Below are 24872 nucleotides of genomic sequence, written 5' to 3' on the forward strand. Positions count from 1 at the left end.
GTTATTCATAACCGCTTGTAAATGTCTACAAGCATTCACTGCAAATCGGGGACATTCACGGCAAAATAACGTTTGCGGGAGATTATGCTCCTTTTTCTTATGATAAAACGTTATGCCACTTTACCACATATTAAAATTGTTCTCAAATGTGTAAAAGACATGTCTGTATTTTTCTTTTCTTCTGCTCCCATGGCCAGTCGTTTCCATTCACAACATTAGCACATGGCTACAATGACCGAATACACCGCCACTTTGAGAGAGAAGGGTATGGCCTAGGCGTGGCCTGGTGCAGCTATTTACATAAAAGTGACACACCCCTAAAACAGGCTGTTTTGAACTGTGTTTTTGGGCTGATTTAGGGACATCAGAAATATTACATCCAAAGTCAATTTTGACAAATGCATGTCACAGACATGTCTTTTACACATTTGAGAACTATTTTAGTATGTTGAAAATTTGAATAATATGAGACGTTTATAATTAAAATTGGCATAAACACTGGGGGAAACCGTGGGATAGTAAGTCTAGTGTAAAATGTACTTTTGATATTGTGTACAAAGAATTAATATGCAGGTAATAACACATGGAAGAAAAGTAAGTAACTTAGATTGATATTATCCTTGTTTTAATCTGTATTTAATTATGTGGGTCTCTTTTACTCCCAAGAAACATGAATAGGCAGGTACAGGAACAGTTGACCGACTCTCCGGACTTTTTTTTTTTTTAATATATCCCAAAATATATGATCTGCAAAGGCTTATTTCATAATGGAGTTGGATAATCTCAAAGTTTTTGTTCCAAATGTTGATGGGGTAAAAAGCTCATTCCCATCTTCATGTGCCCACATGGCCAGCAAGTGGCCTGAAGTAGGGGGTCCAAAATAATAATTTTGTCCCATAGCCCTATTTGGAACTCTCTGGAACCCCCACCAAAGGCCTGAGTGCTGTGAAACTCTTTAAATGCATAGTAGAGTTCCCAAATGTGATGATAAATCAATTGAAACCCCACAAACACAATAGATTTCCAATATTTCCCAATATATTCTGATAGACAGGGTCAGAATACATCGATATAGCAATTTTAAATGCTGGGGGGGCTGGGATGGGCGTGGGTATGCTGTGTCATTCAGTTGCTGCGAAAATTATTAACTCATTCACTCCCAGCCATTTTCACTGACGCAACCCCCCTTGCTCGTGGCTGTTTTCCTATATTTTGACTGATTTTGCAAGGCCCACAGAATATTGTGTTCTATTGCTATAAAAACATGCAACCTACCGAATGAAAGATTAGAGTCTCTACTTTCATCACGGGAAAAAAATATTTGTATCTGTTTCCGTTTTGCAGCAATTAGCATTAGAATATAGCTAAGTTTCATCGTTATTCACAAACCTGTTGAAAACACTGGGGGGAAAGCTTGTTGCAACACGGCTCTGGCTGATCTCTTATACTCTGCTGCCACCTGCTGACCGTTTTTTTATAATAACTACCATTGCTTTAAGCAACCTCGTCATGTCAGAATCTGCATCAAAGCCTTCTGTATGTCCTAGCATAAAAAAATATATATAATTTTGGGGTAGTTAACCACAAAGTATTAAAAAAAACATAACACGTTTTTAGGGTCTGAATGAGTTAACTCTTTCACTGCCAGACGTTTTCAGAAATGGGTTGTCGCCAGTGCCAGCCGATTTAAGCATTTTGACTGATCTTTCAAGGTCCACAGAAAATGTTGTTTGCACTATGGAAACACACATACTAAGAATTGACTCTCATCTTTCATCAGAAAAAAAAAGGTTGTTTCTACCTTAATCCGTTCTTCAGTAATCAACAATAGAAAATGGTTACTTTCACCGAAATTCTCTGTTTTGAAACAAAAAGCGGAGAAAAACGGCTTTTTGTGAAACGATGTTATTTCATGCACTCTAGTGAATTGTACACTTCTTTTTGTCCATGAATGATGCCACAAACACCTACATTGTGCTTTACTTCTGTAAAACGCTTTCACCAACAATGAAAAAGTGTTTTTTGATTGCAAAATACGTTTATTTCCATTCAACAGTGTAACAATTTGACAAAACAATTTCACAAACTATTTACAAATGTGTGCAACTGTGGTACTATTTACAATTATGTGGATGTTTCAAATACAGTTTTTCTTTTTGTAACGCTCTCCTGCGTGCAAGGAGACGCCGCTGGACTCTCACAACAGTTTACTTTCCCTTTGTCCGTTTCGCGTGCAAACGTTACTTTCTTGACAGCCTTTTTTTCCGGGGAATAAATAGCAAGTAGCAAACTGTACACACTTCTCCGATGAATATGCATTGGACTCGGGGCACTCTCCGTCGTCCGATCGAACGTCCGCCTGTGCGTGCTCGATTGTGCTCCGCGTTTATGACGCCGTCATAGCCACCGCGTCAGCGGTTCCAATTTCACCGTCAAGCTCTGATTCACCTTCATCATTCATCATCTTTCTCTTGTAAGTGTAGAGCTGCTTTGCAAACGGGCACCACTTCCTCCTTAGCCATCTAGCTCCCCCCCCCCCCCCCCCCACGTCTTCTAATGCCGCGTCAATGCTTTCCTTCCACGGAGTCATCATCATCATCATCGATGATGATCGTCGTTGTCATCAATGTGCTCTTTTAGCGTTGCTCGATGATTTTGGGCTTTGAAAAAAACGGCTCGGGCGTTAGCTCCTCGCAAACCGGTCGCCATTTTTCCTTTGTTTTCCATTCTGATCTCCTGCTCGACCCTCTAGCTCCGCCTCTACTGACGCCCACCCGATCTTGTCAAAAGACAGTCATCGCTGCCCTCTAGGGGCCAAAAATAGTCCTTAGGCACAAGAGACCTAATTGAAACTTTCACCAGACATGCGAAAGGCTTCCCCCCACCCGTTTCAAAAAAAATAAAAAATTGGATGACGTCTTTTGACGTCATTGGCAGTGCTCCGTAGATTTTTACTTGACGTCTTTAAACGTCAGTGGCAGTGAAAGAGTCACCAACAATTTTTTTTATTTGGAAGAAACAAATCTTAAGAGTTAGTGAATGTAATAATCAAAATACGGTAATAAAATTTGTTCTTGTGTTCACAGTGAAATTGAAAGAAGTGTACCTGTCCAATCCCTGCTTACGGTTGTTTTATCCTTTACCAAACGAAATCTATGAAACAAAATACATAGCATGTCAGGTTAACTTAATTGGCTGTTGATTAGTCTTTAAAAATCAACTGAGACACTGGTTAGTCTTGGTTGATCAATGTGTCTCTGGAAAGGTTGTTAAGAAATGTGAAATGATTGCATTTTCTTTTTCTTACTTTTATAAATCCCTTTTTTTTTTTGGGTCAGGTCATGTATGGTGGAAGAGTCTGGTACACTTGAATCCCAGCTGGAGGCCACAAAGGTAAACATGGCAAACAATCATCCATTTTCCATATTGCTTATTTCACAAGGGTCGCGGTGGTGCTGGAACTTGTTCCAGCGTCTTCGGGTAGTACACCCTGAAATGGCTGCCAGACAATCGCGGGGCACATACAGATGAACCATTCACACTCACAATCACACCTAGGGACAGAGCATAGCAGCCCAAATCCGTCCACTAATCAGGAGTTGGTGTTCGCACTTTGCACAGCCAAATTTGCATATGCCATTGATAGTAGCTTGTATCCACGGCTTGGCTAGAGGGAAAACGTTGAGTCTCTGCCCCGAAACATTTAACCTACCATTCATGTTTTTTTTTTTTGTTATTGTTAGGGTTTTTTTTTTTTTTTTTTAATTCTGGCGTTAATCTATATTAATCGAGATTGAAATGCTTCATTAAAATTTTGACACAGGCAGCACATGTTACCAAATCCTATTTCATCCTATTTCGGCTACGGCTAGTATGCTAACTAGTTCAATGATGTGTTTCATCTGTGTGAATTGTTTATATTGTGATTGACTTGGCAACAGTTGACTAAGGGGAGTATCAGTGCTTTTTTTTTTACTTTAAGGACTACTAACCTCAGTGACGGACTGACGGGCAGTCTGTCATTTTTTGACGGAATGCCCACCTTTGTCAGAAGGTCCTAAAATAGAGGTGACGACAGAAGCGTGTCTAAAATAAAATGGCGGACAGACGATGACGGACTAGCAAAAATATGTCAAATGCCCCCCTCTGAAAAACAATATTGTGTGTGTGTGTGTGTGTGTGTGTGTGTGTGTGTAGCGAAAACACCAGGAGATCCGAGCCATGCGCAGCCAGTTGAAGAAGATTGAAGACTTGGGTGCCGCCATGGAGGAAGCACTGATCTTGGACAACAAATACACAGAGCACAGCACAGTGGGTCTGGCTCAGCAATGGGATCAACTGGACCAGCTGGGAATGAGGATGCAGCACAACCTGGAGCAACAGATACAAGCGAGGTACAAAACTATCTAAACCGGTTAATTGATACAGATTAAAAAATATATATATAAAATAACTATTTCAGGAACTTGCTGACTGGAGCAGGTTTTAGACCACAATTGTAAATATAGTGATTTATTTTTATTTTTTTAACATACAGTGATTACAGAATGCAATTTCTGCTGAAATTGCTTGGTAAGGCTGTAAGGCTGAATGAAAAAAAAAATCCGAAAGATATTGAATGACACTGAATGGTATACAATGACATGGAATGAGCTGAACATGTTGATGTTGGAATTGTTAAAATTTGTTGAGGAATCTCGTAGTAGTTGAGGGAAGAAAAATAGGGGGAAAATAAAGTAGCAGGAAGCAAGGAAACAGGGAAATAAGGAAGCATGGAAACAGGGAAATAAGGAAGCACGGAAACAAGAAAGGAAGGAAGCAAGGAAACAAATTTGCGACATTTTCGAGTCACTTCCTGTTGATATCAAGTCGGGGCACTTCCTGGCAAGAATCCAGGGTGTACCTAATCATTTATCCAAGATGGTTGCCTATCCGGAGGGGGCCCGGGGGCGCGAGAATCCGGGATTTACGGGGTTCATCCCCAAGGTGAATTGAGTGAGCAAAATGTTTTGAATTTCAAATGGCAATGATATAAATGTGTAATGATGAATGTGCCATTGGGAATAAATGGGACATTTTGGGGTGAAAACCTGGGAATTTGGGGTAAATTTTGGTGAAAAGTAATTTTTGAAATGTTGAAAATTATCCACATGGTGAATTGAATGTGTTAAATGTTATGAAAATGATGTAAATGTTGAATGTGCCATTGTGCATAAATTTGAAATTTTTGAGTGAAAACAAGAATTTGGGGAATATCTTGACGTTGGAAGGGCAACAATCGGTTGAAAAATAAAACAGGACGAAAAAGTGTGAGGAATAAAATAGAATACGTAAGAAGAAAAATTAAGGTGAATGGTGTACAATAAATAACGTGTGTGAAGGCCTTATCCTTCACACAATTAAGAAAAGGAATAACATACAGTGAGGAAAATAAGTATTTCACCCCCTGGTGATTTTGTGAGTTTGACCCTTTACAAAGAAAGGAACGGTCTATAATTTTCATGGTAGGTTCATCTTAACAGTGAGAGACAGAATATTAAAAAAAATCCCAGGAAATCACATTATATTAATTTTAAACATTTATTTGTCTTTTATTGAGGAAAATAAGTATTTCACCCCCTACCAACCAGCAAGAATTCTGGCTCCCACAGACCGGTCATGTGACCAGGAGGCACACACATTAGTCCTCTTACTTAATTGGTATTCCTAATTAAGTTCCCGTTACCTGTATAAAAACACACCTGTTCACAGAATCAATCAATGCATCAGATTCCAACCTCTCCACAATGGGCAAGACCAAAGAGCTGTCTAAGGACGTCAGGGACAAGATTGTAGACCTGCACAAGGCTGGAATGGGCTACAAGACCATTAGCAAGCAGCTGGGTGAAAAGGAGTCAACTGTTGGTGCGATAGTTAGAAAATGGAAGACACACCAATTGACCATCAATCTCCCTCGGTCTGGTGCTCCACGCAAGATCTCACCTCGTGGAGTGAACCGGATCATGAGAAAGGTGAGGAAACAACCCAGAACTACACGGCAGGAGCTTGTTGATGATATCAAGGCAGCTGGGACCACAGTCACCAAGATGACCATTGGTAACACACTACGCCGTAATGGATTGAAATCCTGTAGTGCCCGCAAGGTCCCCCTGCTCAAGAAGGCACATGTACAGGCCCGTCTGAAGTTTGCCAATGAGCACCTGGATGATTCAGAGGAGGCTTGGGAGAAAGTGCTGTGGTCAGATGAGACTAAAATCGAGCTCTTTGGCATCAACTCGACTCGCCGTGTTTGGAGGGCGAAAAAAGCTGACTTTGACCCCAAGAACACCATCCCCACCGTCAAGCATGGTGGTGGAAACATTATGTTTTGGGGCTGTTTCTCTGCTAAGGGTACAGGACGACTTCACCGGATCGAGGGGAGGATGAATGGGGCCATGTACCGGGAAATCTTGGGTGAGAACCTCCTTCCCTCACCCAGGATATTGAAAATGGGTCGTGGATGGGTGTTTCAGCATGACAATGACCCAAAACATACAGCAAAGGCAACAAAGGAGTGGCTCAAGAAGAAGCACATTAAGGTTATGGAGTGGCCTAGTCAGTCTCCAGACCTTAATCCTATAGAGAACTTGTGGAGGGAGCTGAAGCTTCGAGTTGCCAAGCAACAGCCTCGAAATCTTCAGGATTTGGAGAGGATTTGCAAAGAGGAGTGGGCCACAATCCCTCCTGGGATCTGCGCAAACTTGGTGACCAACTACAAGAAACGTCTGACCGCTGTGCTTGCCAACAAGGGTTTCTCCACCAAGTACTGAGTCATGTTTTGCTAGGGGGTGAAATACTTATTTTCATCAATAAAAGACAAATAAATGTTTAAAATTAATATAATGTGATTTCCTGGGATTTTTTTTAATATTCTGTCTCTCACTGTTAAGATGAACCTACCATGAAAATTATAGACCGTTCCTTTCTTTGTAAAGGGTCAAAATCACCAGGGGGTGAAATACTTATTTTCCTCACTGTATATATATATAATAATAATAAAGAATAGGTATAACTTGTGAAGGCCTTCACACAATTATATGAAAACATGCCTTTAGTGGTGTGTAGGCTTAATTATATGTCAATGCTACAGTCTCTCTTGTCATGTAAATTGGTCAAATGACAGATGTGACTCACCATTCATTATCTTGCGGACCCCCAGCCCACCGACCCTTAGGAATCCAGGGGAGCCCTTGTTCAACTGCTGTAACTATTGTCTTTACTCTCAGGAACACTACTGGGGTGACCGAGGAGGCTCTGAAGGAGTTCAGCATGATGTTCAAGTATGTCGCTTTGAACTTCCTTGGGCTCAAGTTGTGTGGATTACCTAGCAAACCTCATACATTTCTTCTCTACATTTGTTTTGAAGACACTTTGACAAGGAGAAGTCCGGACGTCTGAACCACCAGGAGTTCAAGTCATGCCTGCGTTCACTAGGTTACGACCTACCAATGGTTGAAGAGGGTGAACCTGATCCTGAGTTTGAGGCAATACTTGACACTGTGGATCCAAACAGGTCTGTTGCTTGTTTGAGACTTTACGATATGTGTCTCTAACATGTCATTTTGAATACTTGTTAATGGTGAGGGATCTCTCATTGCAGGGATGGCAACGTGTCACTACAAGAGTACATGGCCTTCATGATCAGCCGAGAGACAGAAAATGTGAAATCCAGTGAAGAGATTGAGAGCGCCTTCCGAGCTCTCAGTACTGAGAACAGACCTTACGTTACTAAAGACGAACTCTTCCAGGTCAGATGTGTTCATTGCTCACTTGACTGTGTGTGTAAACTGCATTAAAGCTTGAATTGACTTTGATTGCATCTTTTCAGAACCTGACCAAGGAGCAAGCAGACTATTGCCTCTCACATATGAAGCCCTACCTTGATAATAAGGGCCGTGAGCTGCCATCATCGTTTGACTTTGTTGAATTCACCCGCTCACTCTTTGTCAACTAATCCTTTGCCCAGTCACCAACTAGATAGCACGAATGTCAAACACAAAACATTGTCATTAAGCTGCATGACTGACATCCGAATTATCAGTATCCACTGTGTGTGTGCATCACTCCCTATCCTCAAGGACTCCTTATTATTATTTACTTGTTATAATAGTATCTCTCTACATTGCAATTGAACTAAACGGCTTGTTTTGTCAAAGCCTAATAGTGTGCAAGTGCAACAGCTTAACTGCAGTGCTTCAATAAATGTTGGTATACAGCTTGAAATGTGCTTTGTTTTGTTGACATGACATGGCCAAGCCTCGTCCTTAGGCCATGTACACAGGTAGCAGGGTATTTTTTTTAAACAAATATTTCCCTCCTCTGGGTGTAGAAAAAAAGTGTCCACACCACCACGTTTGTAGAAAACATCCACAGCTAACCGCATTAATGCGTTTTTAAGTAAGTTCATAACAATTCCAGACCTTAAGGTGGCAACAGTTCCCTAAATCCTATCCAATCAGAGTACGCCACCGTCTGGCAACGCCACTTACACAAAAGATGTTATGTACAAAAACACAATTTTGCATTTTCCTCCCCAATATGAGATTGTTACGTTTTTTACAAAATTGTGAGTGTTTATACAGCAATATGAGCTTTTTTTGTATCGCCAACATTGCCACAATTTATTGTATTTTGACTTTTGGATATATCATCATCCCTAGCCATAATCATCTCACATGGGCTAAAGACAAAAAGGACTTGGATCAAGGTGCCAGCTTCTGAAGGAAGAGAGGAGAGGCACAGAATCTACGTTGCTTGAGGTTGAGTGTAAAGTTCCCAACAGTCAGTGGTGCCATGTTTGGGGTGCCATGTCGTCTACTGGTGTTGGTCCACTTTTTTCTGAGGTCCAACGTGGCTTAATTTCAGAACACTACGACCAAAATTCACATGCACATATCTACATATGCCCACAGTAATCTCTGAAAAATATGAAAGCAATTGACAGTATTTCGGATTTTAAAGGCATATATTGTCTTGCGCTCCATAGGCGCACACATTAGTCACATCCCTTAATGAGGAAAACGCTTAAACCTATAAAGCCAAACAAATTATATTAACGACCATTTGAGTTAATGAGTATATATTTTTCCCTATTAAAACCCTGACGCATATGATCTGACTTGCATTGCACGGATAATCCATTAGAGGGATCACCCAGCGACCTTGCAAGAGCGCCCCAATGGGGTATATGTGCTGATCTGAATACAGTAGATTACTGGATAGCCGATAGGCCAAGACTTTTGAAGTCTCAAGGCCGCCATATTTCTCCTCCCAAGAAACATTTTTCAGCATACGATCCTATACATTTACAGTATTGAAATTGGAGAACATTTAAGACAGTACTTAATAGAAACCCTAACCTTTAACCCTAAATTTTAAATTTGTTAAAAATAAACAAGGACTTAAGACATTTTACAACCTGTCTTAAATACATGTATAAATTATATGCTTAATGATGTTTCCAGCAGAAAATGTTTTTTATATATTAAAATATTTTTTTAAATTAAAGAATTATAACTAATGCAACAAAAGATGCTTCTGCCAAATCTAATATTGGGGTCTAAGGTACTGAGCGACAGTGGCGTTATCTGGCATGACAAGTTGAGTGGAGCACAACAGTGGGCGCTTTACATCCACAAGCAGCAAAGCCTACACACGATGGATGAGACCGCAGCACTTGTCCGTTGATCACGGTCTCTGCTGTATGAAGTGGACTGATGAGTCTGTTATTGTAGCGGCAAAAGTATAGTCTAAGTTGCATTAGACCAGGGGTGTCAAACATACAGCCCGTAAGTCGGATCAGGCCTGCAAAGGGGTTTCATCCGGCCGATTTTGTGAAGTAAAAATAAATAAATTGTAGACCATATAAATTCGTAATTTCCAAGCAGTCTTCAGATGGGCAATGCAACTTTTACAGTGAATTGTCCTAGATGTCATTATTTTATACACAACTTTAAAAATAATCAGACTGACATAAATGTGTTAAATACAACACAAATTTAATTACTGGTAACACAAATACATATGACAAGGATTAACGTCCTTATAACTTCATTTTGTTCCATTTGCGTTGGTGTTATTTTTGGAACAATATTATTACAGTTGAGCGTCATAACTTAGGGCTGGCCCACAAATAGAGGTTCAAATATCTAGGTTCATCAGGGGCCACTTGAAACCACACTATCCCAGGACCTCCCAAGATCGTGTGAGACCAGAAACCTGGACAGCTGCTGCAACAACCAGTTTGCATAACCAAATACATTTCAGCACAAACTGCCACAAACGGTCTCAGAGAAGCTCATCTGCATGCTTGTCGTACCTATCTGGGTCTCGACCGACTGCAGTTCGTTGTTGCAATCGACTTGCGTGGGCGAATGCTCACATTTGTGACAACTGGCACGATGGAGGTGTGCGTTGTCCGGATGACTATAGTATATATTCGAATTTTCAAGAAACGTGAAAATAAAACTGAATGGAAATGCTAGAAATTTGAAAAACGGCCCAAAATTTGCACACACAAAAAAAAAGTTTTGCGCTTAGGAGGGTGGATTTTGAAAGTGTATCAAAAAAGAAAAATGGGCTATGGAAACAGGTTTTGCGAATAAACGCTGACAAGACTGGATACCAGTCGCACGTTTTGACTGGATATTACGTGTTATTTTTGGGGGGGGATTGTGCGTGATATCACCTTTACAAAATGTGGTCAAGAAACACCTTCCAACTTCATTGTTTCTCAACACCCTCAATTTTTCCATTTCGTCTTCTACTTAGGAACACAAGTTTGTTAAAAATATCCACCAATGTGTTACACGTTTATGTAAATAAACATTTATTGTGGGGAAATTCATGAATATTGATTTGGATCAATCCAGGTTTGAAAATTCAATCTATCCTTGCAATAGATTTATAGTACAACCTTGAAAACAATGGCTACAAAACCATTTGTTACAACAGAAAAAGAAAAAAACATGAAGAGAGCTGCATTTATTGATAGCTATGAACTGTTGTTCAACTTTAAGAAAATACAGCGGACAATGACTCTAGGAAGTATCCATAGTTTGCACACTTTCCTCCATCACGTCCAGGGTCAATGGCGTCACCAGCTTGGTCAAGACACTTGTGGTTCCCCTTTTGTACTTGTAGTCACCAGTTCTAATGGGGGGAAGCATATTTACCAATTATATACATAAAAAGAAAAACTTAAATTCAAGTAATGACATTAAAATGGCATTAACCACGTCAGAAAAGAAAAAGTTGTGTCAATTTAATGATTTCAAGTTGACACTAGGGCTGCGTTTACACTGCAGCTCAATTCCCATTTTTTCACAACAATCTGATTTTTTCATGCATTGTGAAGGGTACAATTCCATTTTTTTTCACACCCGACCTGGGCCTCTTTCATTTGTGGATATAAATCGGAAATGCATGCGATGCAAAGGCCTGACATGCGCTCTGCACGGGCGGGAGAAAGTGCTTAGAAGGGAGACTACTGACACGTCTGTGAATATATTCAAAGCTGTTTTGAGTAACTGGTACATTTATATTTGTCTTTAACATAATCACATTTGAAACATGAAGCATAAAGTTGATGTGTGGGCGATAGAAATTCAGCCCTGCAGACTGTTGATCACGAACGACAATGGCGCGACATCATTTCGGTAGACTTCTCAATGAAATTAGGTCGACGAGTGTCCCCTCATTTCCCCTAAATATTTCTATTACCTTTTCCAACCTCGCAACTCTGGCGACATGAGATCAAAAAATAAGTCAGACGGATTTTTGTTGCAGTTTGTAAACAGCACGTTCAAAACTGACGCACGAGGAAGCAGAGGACAGCGTGTGAAAACAGTCCACCAACCAGGAGTGCGGGCGTTCGCACAGCTAAATTTGCATAATGTATGCAGACAAGACAGATGAATCGAACTCCTAACATGTCCGCGAAACAAGTCCACAGCGTGCGTTGGCACAGCTAAATTTGCATATGGCACTGATAAAAGTCGCTTGCCTTGGCTGGCGATATAACATTGCGGCATAACATTGCGAGTCAGGTTATTTCCATAAACACTGCAACGTTGTTTTGGATGTACGTCGCTCAACGTGTGCACTTTGCGCATATGAGTCGCATCACGGGCACGTTCACGTTAGATGTCGCATTTTTTGTTTTTTGTAATGTGAACGGTACATAAAAAGATTGGATTTAACAAAAAATCCGAATTGGGCATCACACCCTGCAGTGTGAAGTGGTCTCTAAACACACAAACATTGAAACTAGGGTACTTAGCTATATTCTAATGCTAATTGCTGCAAAACGGAAACAGATACAAATGTTTTTTTTGTTGGCCAGCAGGTGGAAGCAGAGTATAACAAGCTGTTTTTGTTAGTGTTTTCAACAGGTTTGTGAATAATGATAAAACTTAAGCTATATTCTAATGCTAATTGCTGCAAAATGGAAACAGATACAAATGTTTTTTTTTGTTTTTTTACTGATGAAAGAAGAAACTAATCTTTCTCTTGGTAGTTTCCATGTTTTTATAGCAATAGGACACAATATTCTGTGGGCTTTGCAAAATCCAATAATACAGCCGGGAGCGAAGGTGGTTGCTTCAGTGAAAATGGCTGGGTGTGAATGAGTTAATTGACACATGACTTAACACAACAATATAGCAGGTTAAGATTCACAAGAAATTTGGAAGAAACTGTGTTTACATTTACTTATTTTGCAACGGTTACCTCCTTAAGCCAATTGAAGGAGGACATAAAAGGAGTTGCTGAAGATTGTTTCATGTAGGAAATGTAGAGATTTAAAGTGCGAAATGTGATTTGAACAGCACAAATGGAAGCGGCATCACACCAATAGCTCCACTTTTGCACATCCAATTAGTGACGACGTTTAAATCGTTCAATTCAGTGCTCAAGGCAGGGCCTCTGTATATGTGATTAGGGCTGTCATGTCACTATTGAATATTTTCAGAATCGATTAATCTTTCGATTACCGTATTTTCACGACCATAAGGCCCATAACCCGTATTATAAGGCGCAGTCACAGTTACGGGTGCTATTTCTGTGTTTAACATATACATAAGGCGCACAGCACTATTGGGCGCAGGCACGGTTAAACATACGCTAGCTCAAAACATATGGTAGCATGCTATTTTGCTAAAACATATGCTAGTGCTAGCGCATGTTTGTAAAAAGGCAGCGAGCAGCACAAAACTGAGTTTGGTTTAAGTAACAATGTAAACAGTGAGTTCAGTTTTACTTGAAGTATATAACAATGTACTCGCGCTGCTTTTGATCAATCCTAATCCATAAATCAGTCATAGTCCTCATGATCTTCTGTATCAGAAACAAACAATTGGGTAAGTTCTCCATCAATCATTGTCAGAGTCAGTCTCGTTGTCGTGTCCTCGGAAAGGATGCGTTTGCCCAAGCATTCACGATCCATTGACAAATAGTAGCGTAACTCTGCATGGTGCTACCTCCCAGTCTTGGTAAAGCTGTGTTCGCCAGCCACCCAGAATGATAGCAAGCTCGCGTTCATTTGCCAAACTTTATTTTTCACAGCGGCTGAGAGATGTGCGCAAATTTGAGTCACAGAGATAAGGAAGGAAAGGTGATGCGCGGGAAAAAACATTCTGGTGTTAGCTACACTGTGTAGACTTGCACTACTGTATTTTCACGACTGTAAGGCGCACTTTAAAGTCTTAAATTTTCTCAAAAATCGACGGTGCGCCTAATAGTGAGGTGTGCCTTGTGTATGGGCCAAAGTCTATAATCTGACTGACTATGTGAGAGGAAAAAAATTGTCTGGAGAGGAGAGGCTAGAGAACTCGCCACCACATTGACTCTTCCTTGCTCTCATGTCTGTCCTCAGTCAGGGCCACCTTTCTTGTATATAAGCAATATGTTGCGGGAATCCTCCCACACAGTCTGTCAGATTTTGGACCTCGGCCCACACACAAGGAGCACCTCAGTATTAGGCGCAGTGTCGATTTTTGAGAAAATTTAAGACTTTAAAGTGGGCCTTACGCCTTAAAATACGATATTCAATCAATTAATTGATTAATCTGGTTCATTTTAATTTTGCATTAAGTGCATTATAAAAGCATTTGGTGGTTATTTTGTACTTCATATTTATATAGAGATTCAAAAAATAGGGGGAATTGATGTTGTACTATGTTGTGTTTGGTCATTGTTTTCCAAAGTAAAAACAGATGTTTGCAAATGTCTTATTTTGACTAAACACAGAAGATAATTGGTCTTCTTTCATGAAGGACTACAGAAATCAGTCAACAATTACGGTTGATATGCAAAAACCAGATGATTTGGACAATTTTAAATAAAAAAAATGGCTCCAAACGATTATCAAAATAGTTGTCGATTAATTTGATAATTGATTACATGTCGATTAAACGATTAATTTTGACAGCTCTTTATGTAATGCATTTTCACAAAATGAGGCTTATGTCTCAGAAAATGAAAAATTAGATATTCATATATTACAATTCTACACTTACTGTAATTCCCTTTCAAATGATATATAATACGCGGTGGTACCTCAAAGACTGACGAAGGTAGAGCAATGTTGGCAGGTCGAAATTCCTCGTTTTGAGAAAAACGTGTTTACATTTTTGGCACGTACATCTTTCAAAGGTCCATAACAACCAGTACCTGAAATTTTCAGGAACTGTTAAAAGATCAATGGAAAGTAAATTCTAATAGCATTTGTTGATAATGTCGGCTACTTTATCATGGATATATATTCTGTCTTAAATGCATTTGGCCACATAAGATAGGAATGACTTGATGGTTCACTTTAACACTTTTTTTCCACTTTGCATTCAGCGTAATGCATAAGAAACACTTAGCCCTCATAAACTACTGTCCAGTATTACAATATGCGCGCTAGCTGAGCATTAGTGGGCGGGGAAGCTCTACACTTAAACTTTTAAAAAAATGTTTTCAGTTGGTCGTACTGCACAGGATTTCGTCTCACCATTTTTGGGGAGGTGCAGCACGGCCATATTTGCTGATGTACAATCATCTCAATTTACATACCCTAGGTTCATATGACGTAAAGATTGACAGTGACAAGTGAGTACACCCCACACAGGTTTGTAAAAACACCTTTAGTTTCCTGTCAGAATTAAGATTTTCAATGGGATACTATACTTTAAAAAAAAAAAAAAATCATTTTGTTTGGCCTTCAGCAGGCAGCGCGTGGTGGCTATCTTGACTCGTCCTCGCACTTAATCCGAACGAGTTATGGCTCAAAGATCCGTTGCACTACTAATTAAAATGTGCACTTGCGCCCAGTGAACGGAATGGATGATTTTATTATTATTATTTTTTAACCAGCAAACACTGTAAAGTTGAAATAGCAATGTCAGGATGTCATACCCCTGGGCCAATGAAGTGCAGGTGATGGACTTTAAATTTGAGCTACATAAACAAATACATTTCTTTGTTCTGTGGCTTTGCAAACGGAGCATCTTTTGTCTGCGTTTTTGTCAAACCATTGTGTTCAGCTTGAATCTCGGCCAGGACTTTTTATCATTTTATTTTGATTCTGAGTACTTAAGGTTTTTTATGCAACCTGACTTTGCAAATCTTGCCCCGGCACGGACCAATGGACTAGTGGATCCATCATTTTATACGATCAAGGCTGGAGAGGGAAAAGGATCCTCTATCTTCATTGAGCGTCAGCCTTCAGAAACACTAGCGGCGATTACGTCCCCATCCTCCAGACATGACAACCTGCTCTGCAGGCTGACGCTTACGACACATTCCACATCAACCGGACTCGCTGTACTATGCTTATGTGCAGTGAGGCACTCGCATGTAAGAGCTATAGCTAAAAACGCTTTTTGCTCTGACCTGGAGCCTTTCTTGTTGGCCTCATCATGGGGTCGGATGTAGTCCACCTTATCACTGGTGATCACACACAGATCTATGTTGCTGCCAGAACCCAGATCATTGAATATTCCTGCAGCAATGGCATCACGCACTAGCTCCTTAGCAGCTTCTTCCTACATAAGAAGAAACACATACATCAAAAGTAGATTGTTTGATTAGTGTAATCAACATTTGTTAGATTTGACTTACCTCCATACCAGGTTTGTATCGGTCTTCAAAAACTGCTATAGCAGCCAGGGATCCAGACCCTTGTAAAAAGAACATCATGCTGTTTAACTACACGGGTTTGTGCTTTAAGTGCAAGAAATAGTGTTTAAAATTGCACTACAATATTTTTACAAACCCAATTCTAATGAAGTTGGGACGTTGTCTTAAATATAAATAAAGACAGAATTCAATGATTTGTAAATCACGTTCAAGCTATATTCAACTACGAAGACAAAATTATATTTAACGTTCAAACTGACAAACACTGTTTTTAGCAAATAATTATTAACTTGGAATTTTATGGCTGCAACATGTTCCAAAAAAGGCTTGTACAAGGTCATGTTTACCACTGTGTTCGATTACTTTTTCTTTTAACATTCAATAAACGTTTTGGGAACTGCGGACATTGTTATATGTAATCATAAGCGAGATTATTACTCCATCCAAAATGGATATGAATTTGACATCTTTGTCTAATGTCCATCAAATAAGACTTATTATGGGACTGCTGTGCGGAGCAAGCAGTAGCGAAGCTTTAGCTCAGTGTCCCAAAAAATTTTAAGGAATGAAAGCTCTCCCCCCTGTGCGAGTTCAAAGACAGCGAGCGAAAGGGAAAGAAATAGCCTTTTAACATTGGTGTGTATTGCATGTGCCAGAGTGGAGCAATTAGCCCCATAGTGGCGGGAACCAAAAAATCTATTTCCAAAAGTTTCACTTCAACTTGTCACCATGGCCACAATCTTTGCTCACTAGACATCAAATTCTCACATTTTGTAGTGACAAGGGTCTTCTTTCGGACAAACCCACTTTTATTTGGCTAAGGTGTCATTTAGTACCTTTATTTTCACTTTCACAAAAAAAAAAATTAAAAATCACAACATTATTAAAAAAATTTTTTAATGGCAATGGAATGGGCTGCTATTTAAATAGTGCTTTTTTTTTTTTAGCTATACTGCCTGGTCTCTCACTTCTGCATAGCAACTGCCTCAGCCAATCATCTCTCTTACTGTTGAGCTCAACTCACCCCTTTTTTTTCTTGGTGTACTCAAGGCTTGGCCTGTGTACGGGCGGCCATCTTGGTCAATTGATAAGGTATGCCCAGGATTCTCGCTACTCCGCTCGCCCAGGGCGGAGGCCATCTTGGCCAATTGATTAGGTATGCCAAGGACTCTCTTTGTCCAACCCTCTTCCAAGGGTTGGTGGCCATCTTGGCCATTTGACTACTACAAGTACTACTAATACTACTACGAGTACAAGTACTACTACTGCTTACTACTACTACAACTACGTGTTTACTACTACTATACTACTACTACTATTGCCAGAAGTACTACATACATGCGTCTTTCCACCTTGCAAGAGTCAGCAGTCCCATTCAAAATGTCCGTGGGAATTTTTCTAGTTTAATAATTTAACTTTATAATTATAATAGTCTTAGAATAATTCTAAAATCAGGAGCAAGTGTTTTCCAACCTGTGGAGGCAAGGCACTTATTCTTCACAAGAAAAATAAAGGGTTTGCATACTGAAATAATTATCTTAACTCAATTTAGTCACAAGTGTACTTCGTGTGAAATCTGGGCTTGTATATAGTTGAGCGCAAAGCTGATATATTTGCAGGTAACCATGACAATCTGTTGTATAAATGGCAACAGATTGGTTACCTTTTGCCATCCTATTGAAGAGTAGTTATTCCTGCCACTGGCATAACTAGAATAATAATAATTTAAATGATAATACAATACAGGTAGTCCTTAACTTACGAACACAATGGGTTCAGAGAGGTTGTTTGTAAATCAAATTTGTTTGTAAATCGAATCACATCAAATTTTGTTTCAAAATTACATTTTATCATTCTTTTAGATAAAATTCTAAAAATATGTAAAAATAAATAAATAAACGAATTAAATTATATATTTTATATATACTTTCTATACAGTACATTAATTAAAAAAAACATGCATTAAATTACATCATCCATTATCTGAACCACATTTCTTCACAGTACATTAATTTTTTACACAGTAAAATGCAATTAAAACAAAATAAATATGCTTAACTTAAGCTTTACATAGATGGTGGAGGAGTTATTGAGTTGAGTTCATGTGAGGCTAAAGTAGAATGCATTATGTTTTGGGTGTAACGGTCTCAAGAAACTATGTTTTCCGACTGTCCCTGAAGTACACATGAATTGTGGTGCGTATGACAAGTCAAGATGGCGACCGCCGAGTAAGATTGAATTGATTTCGAAGCTGAAGGGATATTGTACGTTTTTCTACTACACCGATAAAGAAGACGACTGAAGGCTGCTTTTCATGAATATCCTCCATGAAAGCCTCTGAAATGTACTCAAAGTACCAATATAGAGTGCCTGAAGAGGCCACTGGCCGTGGCTCCAGGATGTGCTGTTCATCGCCGGACAGAGAGGTAGTTGAAATGTGCAAATGGCGTGGTGCTGCTCGAGGGGGTTGTAGCAGAGAGGGGCACTACAGTACAGTACTGTACCATAATATATGATGTGCGCACTTAAATATTAACTTGCACGCAAAATACAGCTTTTATGAACATCAGTCAGCCTTTGTTCGTATCTGCGAATGTTCGTAACAAGAGGACTATATGTAGTAATTAGCTGTGAATAATATCCATTCTCATTTTAAACTCCAAGGCATAATAGATTTTTGTAAAACTGCACACCGAAACAAAAACCGTGAGCACAAAACCGAAAACTGAACCGTGGATTCTGTGACTCAGTGGGTCCTTTAGTCTGATCTGAGGTCAGAGGCGAGGAGTTGGTTGAGGCGCGGGAAAGATCCGCCACTTCCTCGTCGAGGTTTCGAGGTGGCCGCCCTTGGCCCAGCCCGGGTATCGGGCAACAAGACAATAAAACGTAATAAAGGTTAATTCAATGTAAGCAAAAAATGAATTGATTTGATTGATAGCAACGAAAGGTACTGAAGGTCTTTCATACCCACTGCTGTTAGACTTTACAATCAGCTGTAGTCTCGGTAGACCATTGATGTGGTGTTATGTGAAGTTTTAATTTCAAATTTAACAAATGTGACGATGATGCCATCTATTTGCATGACTGTGTTTCTCTGTTTTTAATTTAACTAAGCTTAAGTACATAAGCATTTTTTGTAATACTATTTATATATGATGTGTGATGATGGTGCTGGTAACGCTGTGAATTTCTCCACTGTGGGACAAATAAAGGTGTATCCTATCTTAATTATAAAACAAACATTGTAATCTAAAATCTCACAGAATACAAATTTAGCAACCTACACCCACTTTCTAGAGAGAAAGAAAGTCGGTTTGCACAGGCTTCCATTGACCGCCGTTTGGCCATGCAATCAAATGTATTTGCTGTGACTTATTCTTCGTGCACAACGTCACTCTTTGGCAGCGGAAGCCCATTCTCATATAACATTTAAAATGGAGCGCAAGAGAGACGATAGTTTTCATTCAACATGAAACTCAGTTAAATGACCAGAAGCACAGTCATTAAAACTCCAGCAGCTGACGGCACTGGAAGCATGCAGCACCACGGACTTGCATATCAATTGGCTAACAATGCTGCTTACTCGTTGCCGCAAGAAGTGAAGTCACCGGCGGCCATTTTGCGTTGCCACTGACTAAGGCCGCCTAACTTGAATACATAGATTTTTTGCCCGCTGCGTTTTTATGTTTTTTTCTGCCTCTACCATGAAAATGCCACCATGTATGGCATACGGCTGTACTAATAAGACTTCATATTTCTCGTCAACTACAGCCACTGCATTATGTCATAATAAGTAGGAAGAACCCACAAGTAGCTTTTTCTAACGCCACGCCTGCTCTCCGCTGATTGGTTCTAGATGATTGCCTTGGACATGACATATTTGCGTGTCTAAACCAATAAAGAGCAAAATTTGGATAATGTCAACGTTTCTGGTTCATGATTGGATCCTATCTAACCAAGCACATTCGCAAGTTGATTTGCATGATGTTCATGTTACGTAAAAAGCATGGTAAGTTTACAACACGTTACAGCCATATTATCTTGGCGTCCACTAGAACAAATAAACACATGAAATAACCCCCCCCCACAAAAAAAATCCACATTGTTCTTATGTGGGAAAAGAGTCAAAATCAGCGCAAAAAAAAAAAAATTGCCAAGCAGAAAAAAATCCGGGTCTGACGGGGTTAATATTTTGATACACTTGTCCGACTTGCGTGTTGGCATTTGTCTACTTCATAATAGACTTCACAAGCAGAGATTCACTTCCTTGTCGATTTCTTAAACTGTGATTTCAAATCAAAAAAAGAAGGAAAAAAAAGTTGCCATCGACTGACATCTGATCGTCATGTTAACGCTTGAATACTGTTGAAATTAAGACCTGATCTTATTCACTTGATACTGATCAGGTGCAAATTATGTTCTGCCCTGATTTCTGATCACATGATCGGATCATGGTAAGTCATATTTTTGATATCTATGATTTTCGCACAATTTAAAAAAAAAATAAATTGGCCAGTGAAAAAGGACCAGCACGTGAAAAGGGACATATTTATGTTTCGGATGTGGTTGTTGAAACTGACCCATGGTGACATATGGAAGCTTGTCTGTAGAGCCATGAGGGTAGATGCTGTAAAGATGAGGACCGTTACAGTCTACCCCACCAAGGACCAGCGCAGCACCAATGTAGCCCTGATACCTGAATTTGAAAAAAGGAGAACAAAACTTACCCAGGTATTGATTAAAATTGGAGTGGAATATACTGTACACTGATGAAGCCCATGCAGTATACCTGAAAAGCATTTGCTTGAACATGCGGTTAGCAGTGGCTACACGTGGCAGTCTGCCTGTGGAGAGGGCGTGCAGCTCAAGATTGGAGGAAATAATCTGAGTGGTAATTTCTGTGTCTGCAGCCGTTCCTGCTCCACAACAGCTGCGTAATAAAAAACAAAGTTATACAGCCGGATGACACCTAATTTCAGATATAACAGATCAAGTAAGGGTAAAAAAGGCTAATGAAAGGTCCCTTGTCATGACATGCATTGTTTCCACTGTTTTAAGCATAACATTGGTTGCGTTAAAGTTTGACATCTATGCGGTTTGTAGACTGTATAGTATGCAATAGCTGATGAAATGTTGAAGGCAGAAAAACGAGCCGATCTAGGTGACGTCGTGACAAACACAAGCTGCAATTTATTTAAGTACCTGCCCACTTTGCGGTTGGTACTATCCATTCATCCGTTTGATTCAGGGGTGCCAAACTCATATTATCTTAGGGGCCACATAGAGGAAAACATATTACTAACTGGGCTGGAATGTGTAAAATCATGGTAGGCCTATACAACTTAAAATCAATTATACGCAGATTTGCTGGCCAGCCCTTAATTGCGGGGCGCAACTGTAAATATATTGTCCCAGAAAATAACACAAATTGCAAATGAAACGCGGCATTTTTATGTTGGTCTGTTTTATTTTTTTTATAGAAAAAAATGTAACTTAAAGTCGTGTGTCAAATAATGACATCCATAGGAATTCTGTGTACAAGGATTGCTTGTGAAATCACAAATTTATGTGTTGATTGTGGCCGGCTGATTAATTGATCAGACATTACTTTTTTTTTTCATGTTTACAAAATCATGTCGCGGGCTGTATTAAACCCCTATGCGGGCCTGATCCGGCCCGCGGGCCGTATGTTTGACACCCCTGGTTTAATCCCACTTATCTGAGGTCGTGTCGCAGGGACAGCAGCTTCAGAAGCGAAGCCAAAGACTTAACTGTCCCCCAGCCAATTCGTCCAGCTCTCCTGGACGGGGATGCGAGATAGAGACAGTGTGTCCTGGGTCTTCCCCAGGGCCTCCTCCCAGTGGGACGTGCCCAGAACATCTCACCATGGAGGTGCCCAGGGGGCATTGGAATCAGATGCCCGAGCTACCTCACCTGGATCCTCTCGATGTGGAGGAAGAGTGGCTCAACTCTAAACCCCTGCCGGATGACCGAGCTTCTCACCCTATTTCTAAGAGGACACCCTGCTGAGGAAACTCATTTTGGCGCTTGTATCTGGAATCCTGATTGTGACCATTGGAACCTAAGGAACTAGGGATGCACAGAATTTTAGGCCACCAAAAATATTCGGCTGAAAATGGCAAAAATAGGCATTTTCGAATTTGGCTGAAATAAAATGAAAACCGAAAGAATACGGCCAAAATAAAATGCTGTGATGACGCAAGCCAAAAAGACGCTGCAAGCAAGCGTTCGTCTGAATTAAACACCAAACGCAGGGGTGAGTGTCCGCCTCGCTACTCGCTGGCGTTTTACCGGTTGCAACGGGGCTTCATTGCACACACCAGAGAAGGAGAGGGCACGGGCGTTTGGTAAACTACTGTACAGAATTTCAGCGGGTCGAAAATAAAGAGCATAGCCGAGTACTGCACTACAGGTCAGCCACACTATACTGCAGCGCCTTCCTTTTTTTCCTTTGATTCGAGCCCCTTGAGCGCTTCCACTTTTTCACCGGCATTCTGTTGGCCGTGCTAAACGCTAACCACTATCTCCGGGTGACTACAGACCTGTACAGGTGCAGGACGCTTTGTGTGACTTTGCTGTCCGTTCCCAAAGCCGATTCACTGGTGCAAAGAAATATATTTATTTTTAAATGTTGATGAATTGTGAATGTGCGGATTTAAGTGTGCCACACAGTGTCCTGCTCCAAATACAAACCAAGTGAGCCCAAATACAGTAGGAGAGAGAACGAGACAATTTGCGCCCTCATTATGGAGAAGAAAGTAGTGGGAACCCGGTGTGGTAACATTAAAGCAACTGCGGCTTACAGTCGGGTGTGGCTTATATGTGTAACAAACTTGAGTATTCCCCAAATTTAGCTAGCGCGCCTTAATCAGGTGCGCCTTGTAGTCCTAAAATTACTGTAGTAGAAACAGCATGATTTATTATGTTTTAAATTTGTTAAACATGAACAAGAGGACTTTAGACATTTTACAACTACCCTTAAATACATGTATAAATTATATGCATAATGATGTTTATAGGATGAAACTTGAATGATTTTTATTAAAGAATTATACGTGTAATTCAACAAAAGATGCCTCTGCCAAATCTAACATTGGGGTCTAAGGAACTGAGCGATAAAAAGAAAAAGGGGGTCTTCAAAGCAGCACAAATAGTGACCGCTCCACCAAACACACCCCACCCCGTCCCCATACTAAGAGCCTACGACTGTTTATGTCTAATCTGTACATATACGTATACTTTATACAGTAGTCTACTCGCGAGAAGCGAGGGGTAAGATGGCCGCCCTGTCGCTTCAACAGCTTGCACGTGCGTGTATAGGCTATTGGCTATCCAGTAATATACATATCAGTGTAGCAAATATGTCTGCGGTGTGCACGCATTTAAATTTATATTGTGCTTTGGTAGAATGCCAGTGCTAAAAAAATATATATATATGTTGTATAGAATATTAAACAATTCAATTGGCATGGTGAAAAAATTGGCAAAATGTCTTTCGGCGTTCCGGTTTTCAATCAAGCGTTTCTCATTTTTGGTTTTCGTTTTCGCTCAAAAATTTTCATTTCGGTGCATCCCTAATTAGGAACGTAGATCAACCAGTAAATTAAGAGTTGTGCCTTTTGGCTCAGCTCCTTTACCACGACAGACCGAAACAAATGTCCATATAATTGCGGACCAGACACTTATCCGCCTAATAATTGTACTCCTCGAGTTGGGGCAGGATCTCATCATGCAAGTGGAGAGGAAACTCCAACCTTGGCTCCCCGCCGGAGTCCACCTACCCAAGTAGACTAAAAATCTGTGGGAAACACTGCGCCGCTACAAAATGAATGTAATGGAAATGCTGCATTTGATATGGCATGGGACCTTTAAAATGAAAGTTACGACTGTAACTACGGTTCTATGAGTCCCGAACGACCGCCAGATTGCGGTACTTAAAGCACTGAATGTAACGCCATCTGGCAGTCGGTAGGGACGAAATAGAACTCATTGTGGTTTGTTATTCAACTAAACTCCCATTTGAAAAACTGAAGCAGGCCATTAATTCTGCATAAATACAGCCAATCTTACAATGACTTCATTGCCGACACTCAACCTACAGATTCTTAAAACCCTAAACCAAATCACTTACTAAATATTGGGTGAGATGTAGTGTATCTTGGAACAGTTCTTGTCAGCCACTACCATACCCTCGGTGGCTCTGGTGTCAGCTCCAAGGACAACGCCGTCCTTAAAAGAGAATGACAACATTAATAAAATAAGTAAAATCTATAAATTACCAGTGGTGGGGGTGGATGTTGTCTGCATGTAGCATAATTATTAATTAATTCATGAATTAAAGAATGTTTAGTTTTTTTGTTTTTTTATGGGCAAATTTGTTTGGCAAAATAAATAAAGGCAATGTTCTATTTATCTTTTTTAACCATGAAAAGACCTTAACATGCAATTTAAGGCACATTCCCTTCCTTTAAACGTGGAAAATGAATTACAAAGTGCTGTATTTTCACGAACATAGGGTATTATAAGGCGCAGTCACAGTTACTGATGCTTTATCTGTGTTTAACACACACATAAGGCGCACCGCACTATGGGGCACACACAGGGTTAAACATACTCTAGCTCAAAACATATGCTAGCGCATGTTTTAAAAAAGGCAGCGAACGGAACAAAACTGAGTTCGGTTGAAGTAA

At 40.1% G+C, this 24872-nt stretch overlaps 2 protein-coding genes across 6 annotated transcripts in view; one reads left to right on the forward strand and one right to left on the reverse strand.

Annotated features, from left to right (window-relative positions):
• The window catches only part of sptan1 (spectrin alpha, non-erythrocytic 1), a 146185-nt gene extending 137923 nt beyond the window's left edge, over nt 1-8262 (forward strand). For all 5 annotated transcript variants that reach the window (XM_077585431.1, XM_077585428.1, XM_077585429.1 and 2 more), the window contains 6 exons: nt 3339-3393; nt 4198-4394; nt 7266-7319; nt 7406-7552; nt 7640-7787; nt 7868-8262. In XM_077585431.1, coding sequence (XP_077441557.1) covers nt 3339-3393; nt 4198-4394; nt 7266-7319; nt 7406-7552; nt 7640-7787; nt 7868-7993 — 727 coding nt within the window. In that variant the 3' untranslated portion in view covers nt 7994-8262. The remainder of the gene's footprint in view (nt 1-3338; nt 3394-4197; nt 4395-7265; nt 7320-7405; nt 7553-7639; nt 7788-7867) is intronic.
• Nucleotides 8263-10843: 2581 nt separating this feature from the next.
• Nucleotides 10844-24872, reverse strand: part of psmb7 (proteasome 20S subunit beta 7) — a 22431-nt gene continuing 8402 nt past the window's right edge. Inside the window, exons 3-8 of the mRNA XM_077585433.1 lie at nt 24314-24411; nt 20951-21091; nt 20742-20857; nt 16144-16202; nt 15916-16067; nt 10844-11190 (exon numbers count right to left, since the gene is read on the reverse strand). Coding sequence (XP_077441559.1) covers nt 11079-11190; nt 15916-16067; nt 16144-16202; nt 20742-20857; nt 20951-21091; nt 24314-24411 — 678 coding nt within the window. The 3' untranslated portion in view covers nt 10844-11078. The remainder of the gene's footprint in view (nt 11191-15915; nt 16068-16143; nt 16203-20741; nt 20858-20950; nt 21092-24313; nt 24412-24872) is intronic.

Source organism: Vanacampus margaritifer, chromosome 14 (genome assembly GCF_051991255.1).
Source record: "Vanacampus margaritifer isolate UIUO_Vmar chromosome 14, RoL_Vmar_1.0, whole genome shotgun sequence".
Lineage (NCBI taxonomy): Eukaryota > Metazoa > Chordata > Actinopteri > Syngnathiformes > Syngnathidae > Vanacampus > Vanacampus margaritifer.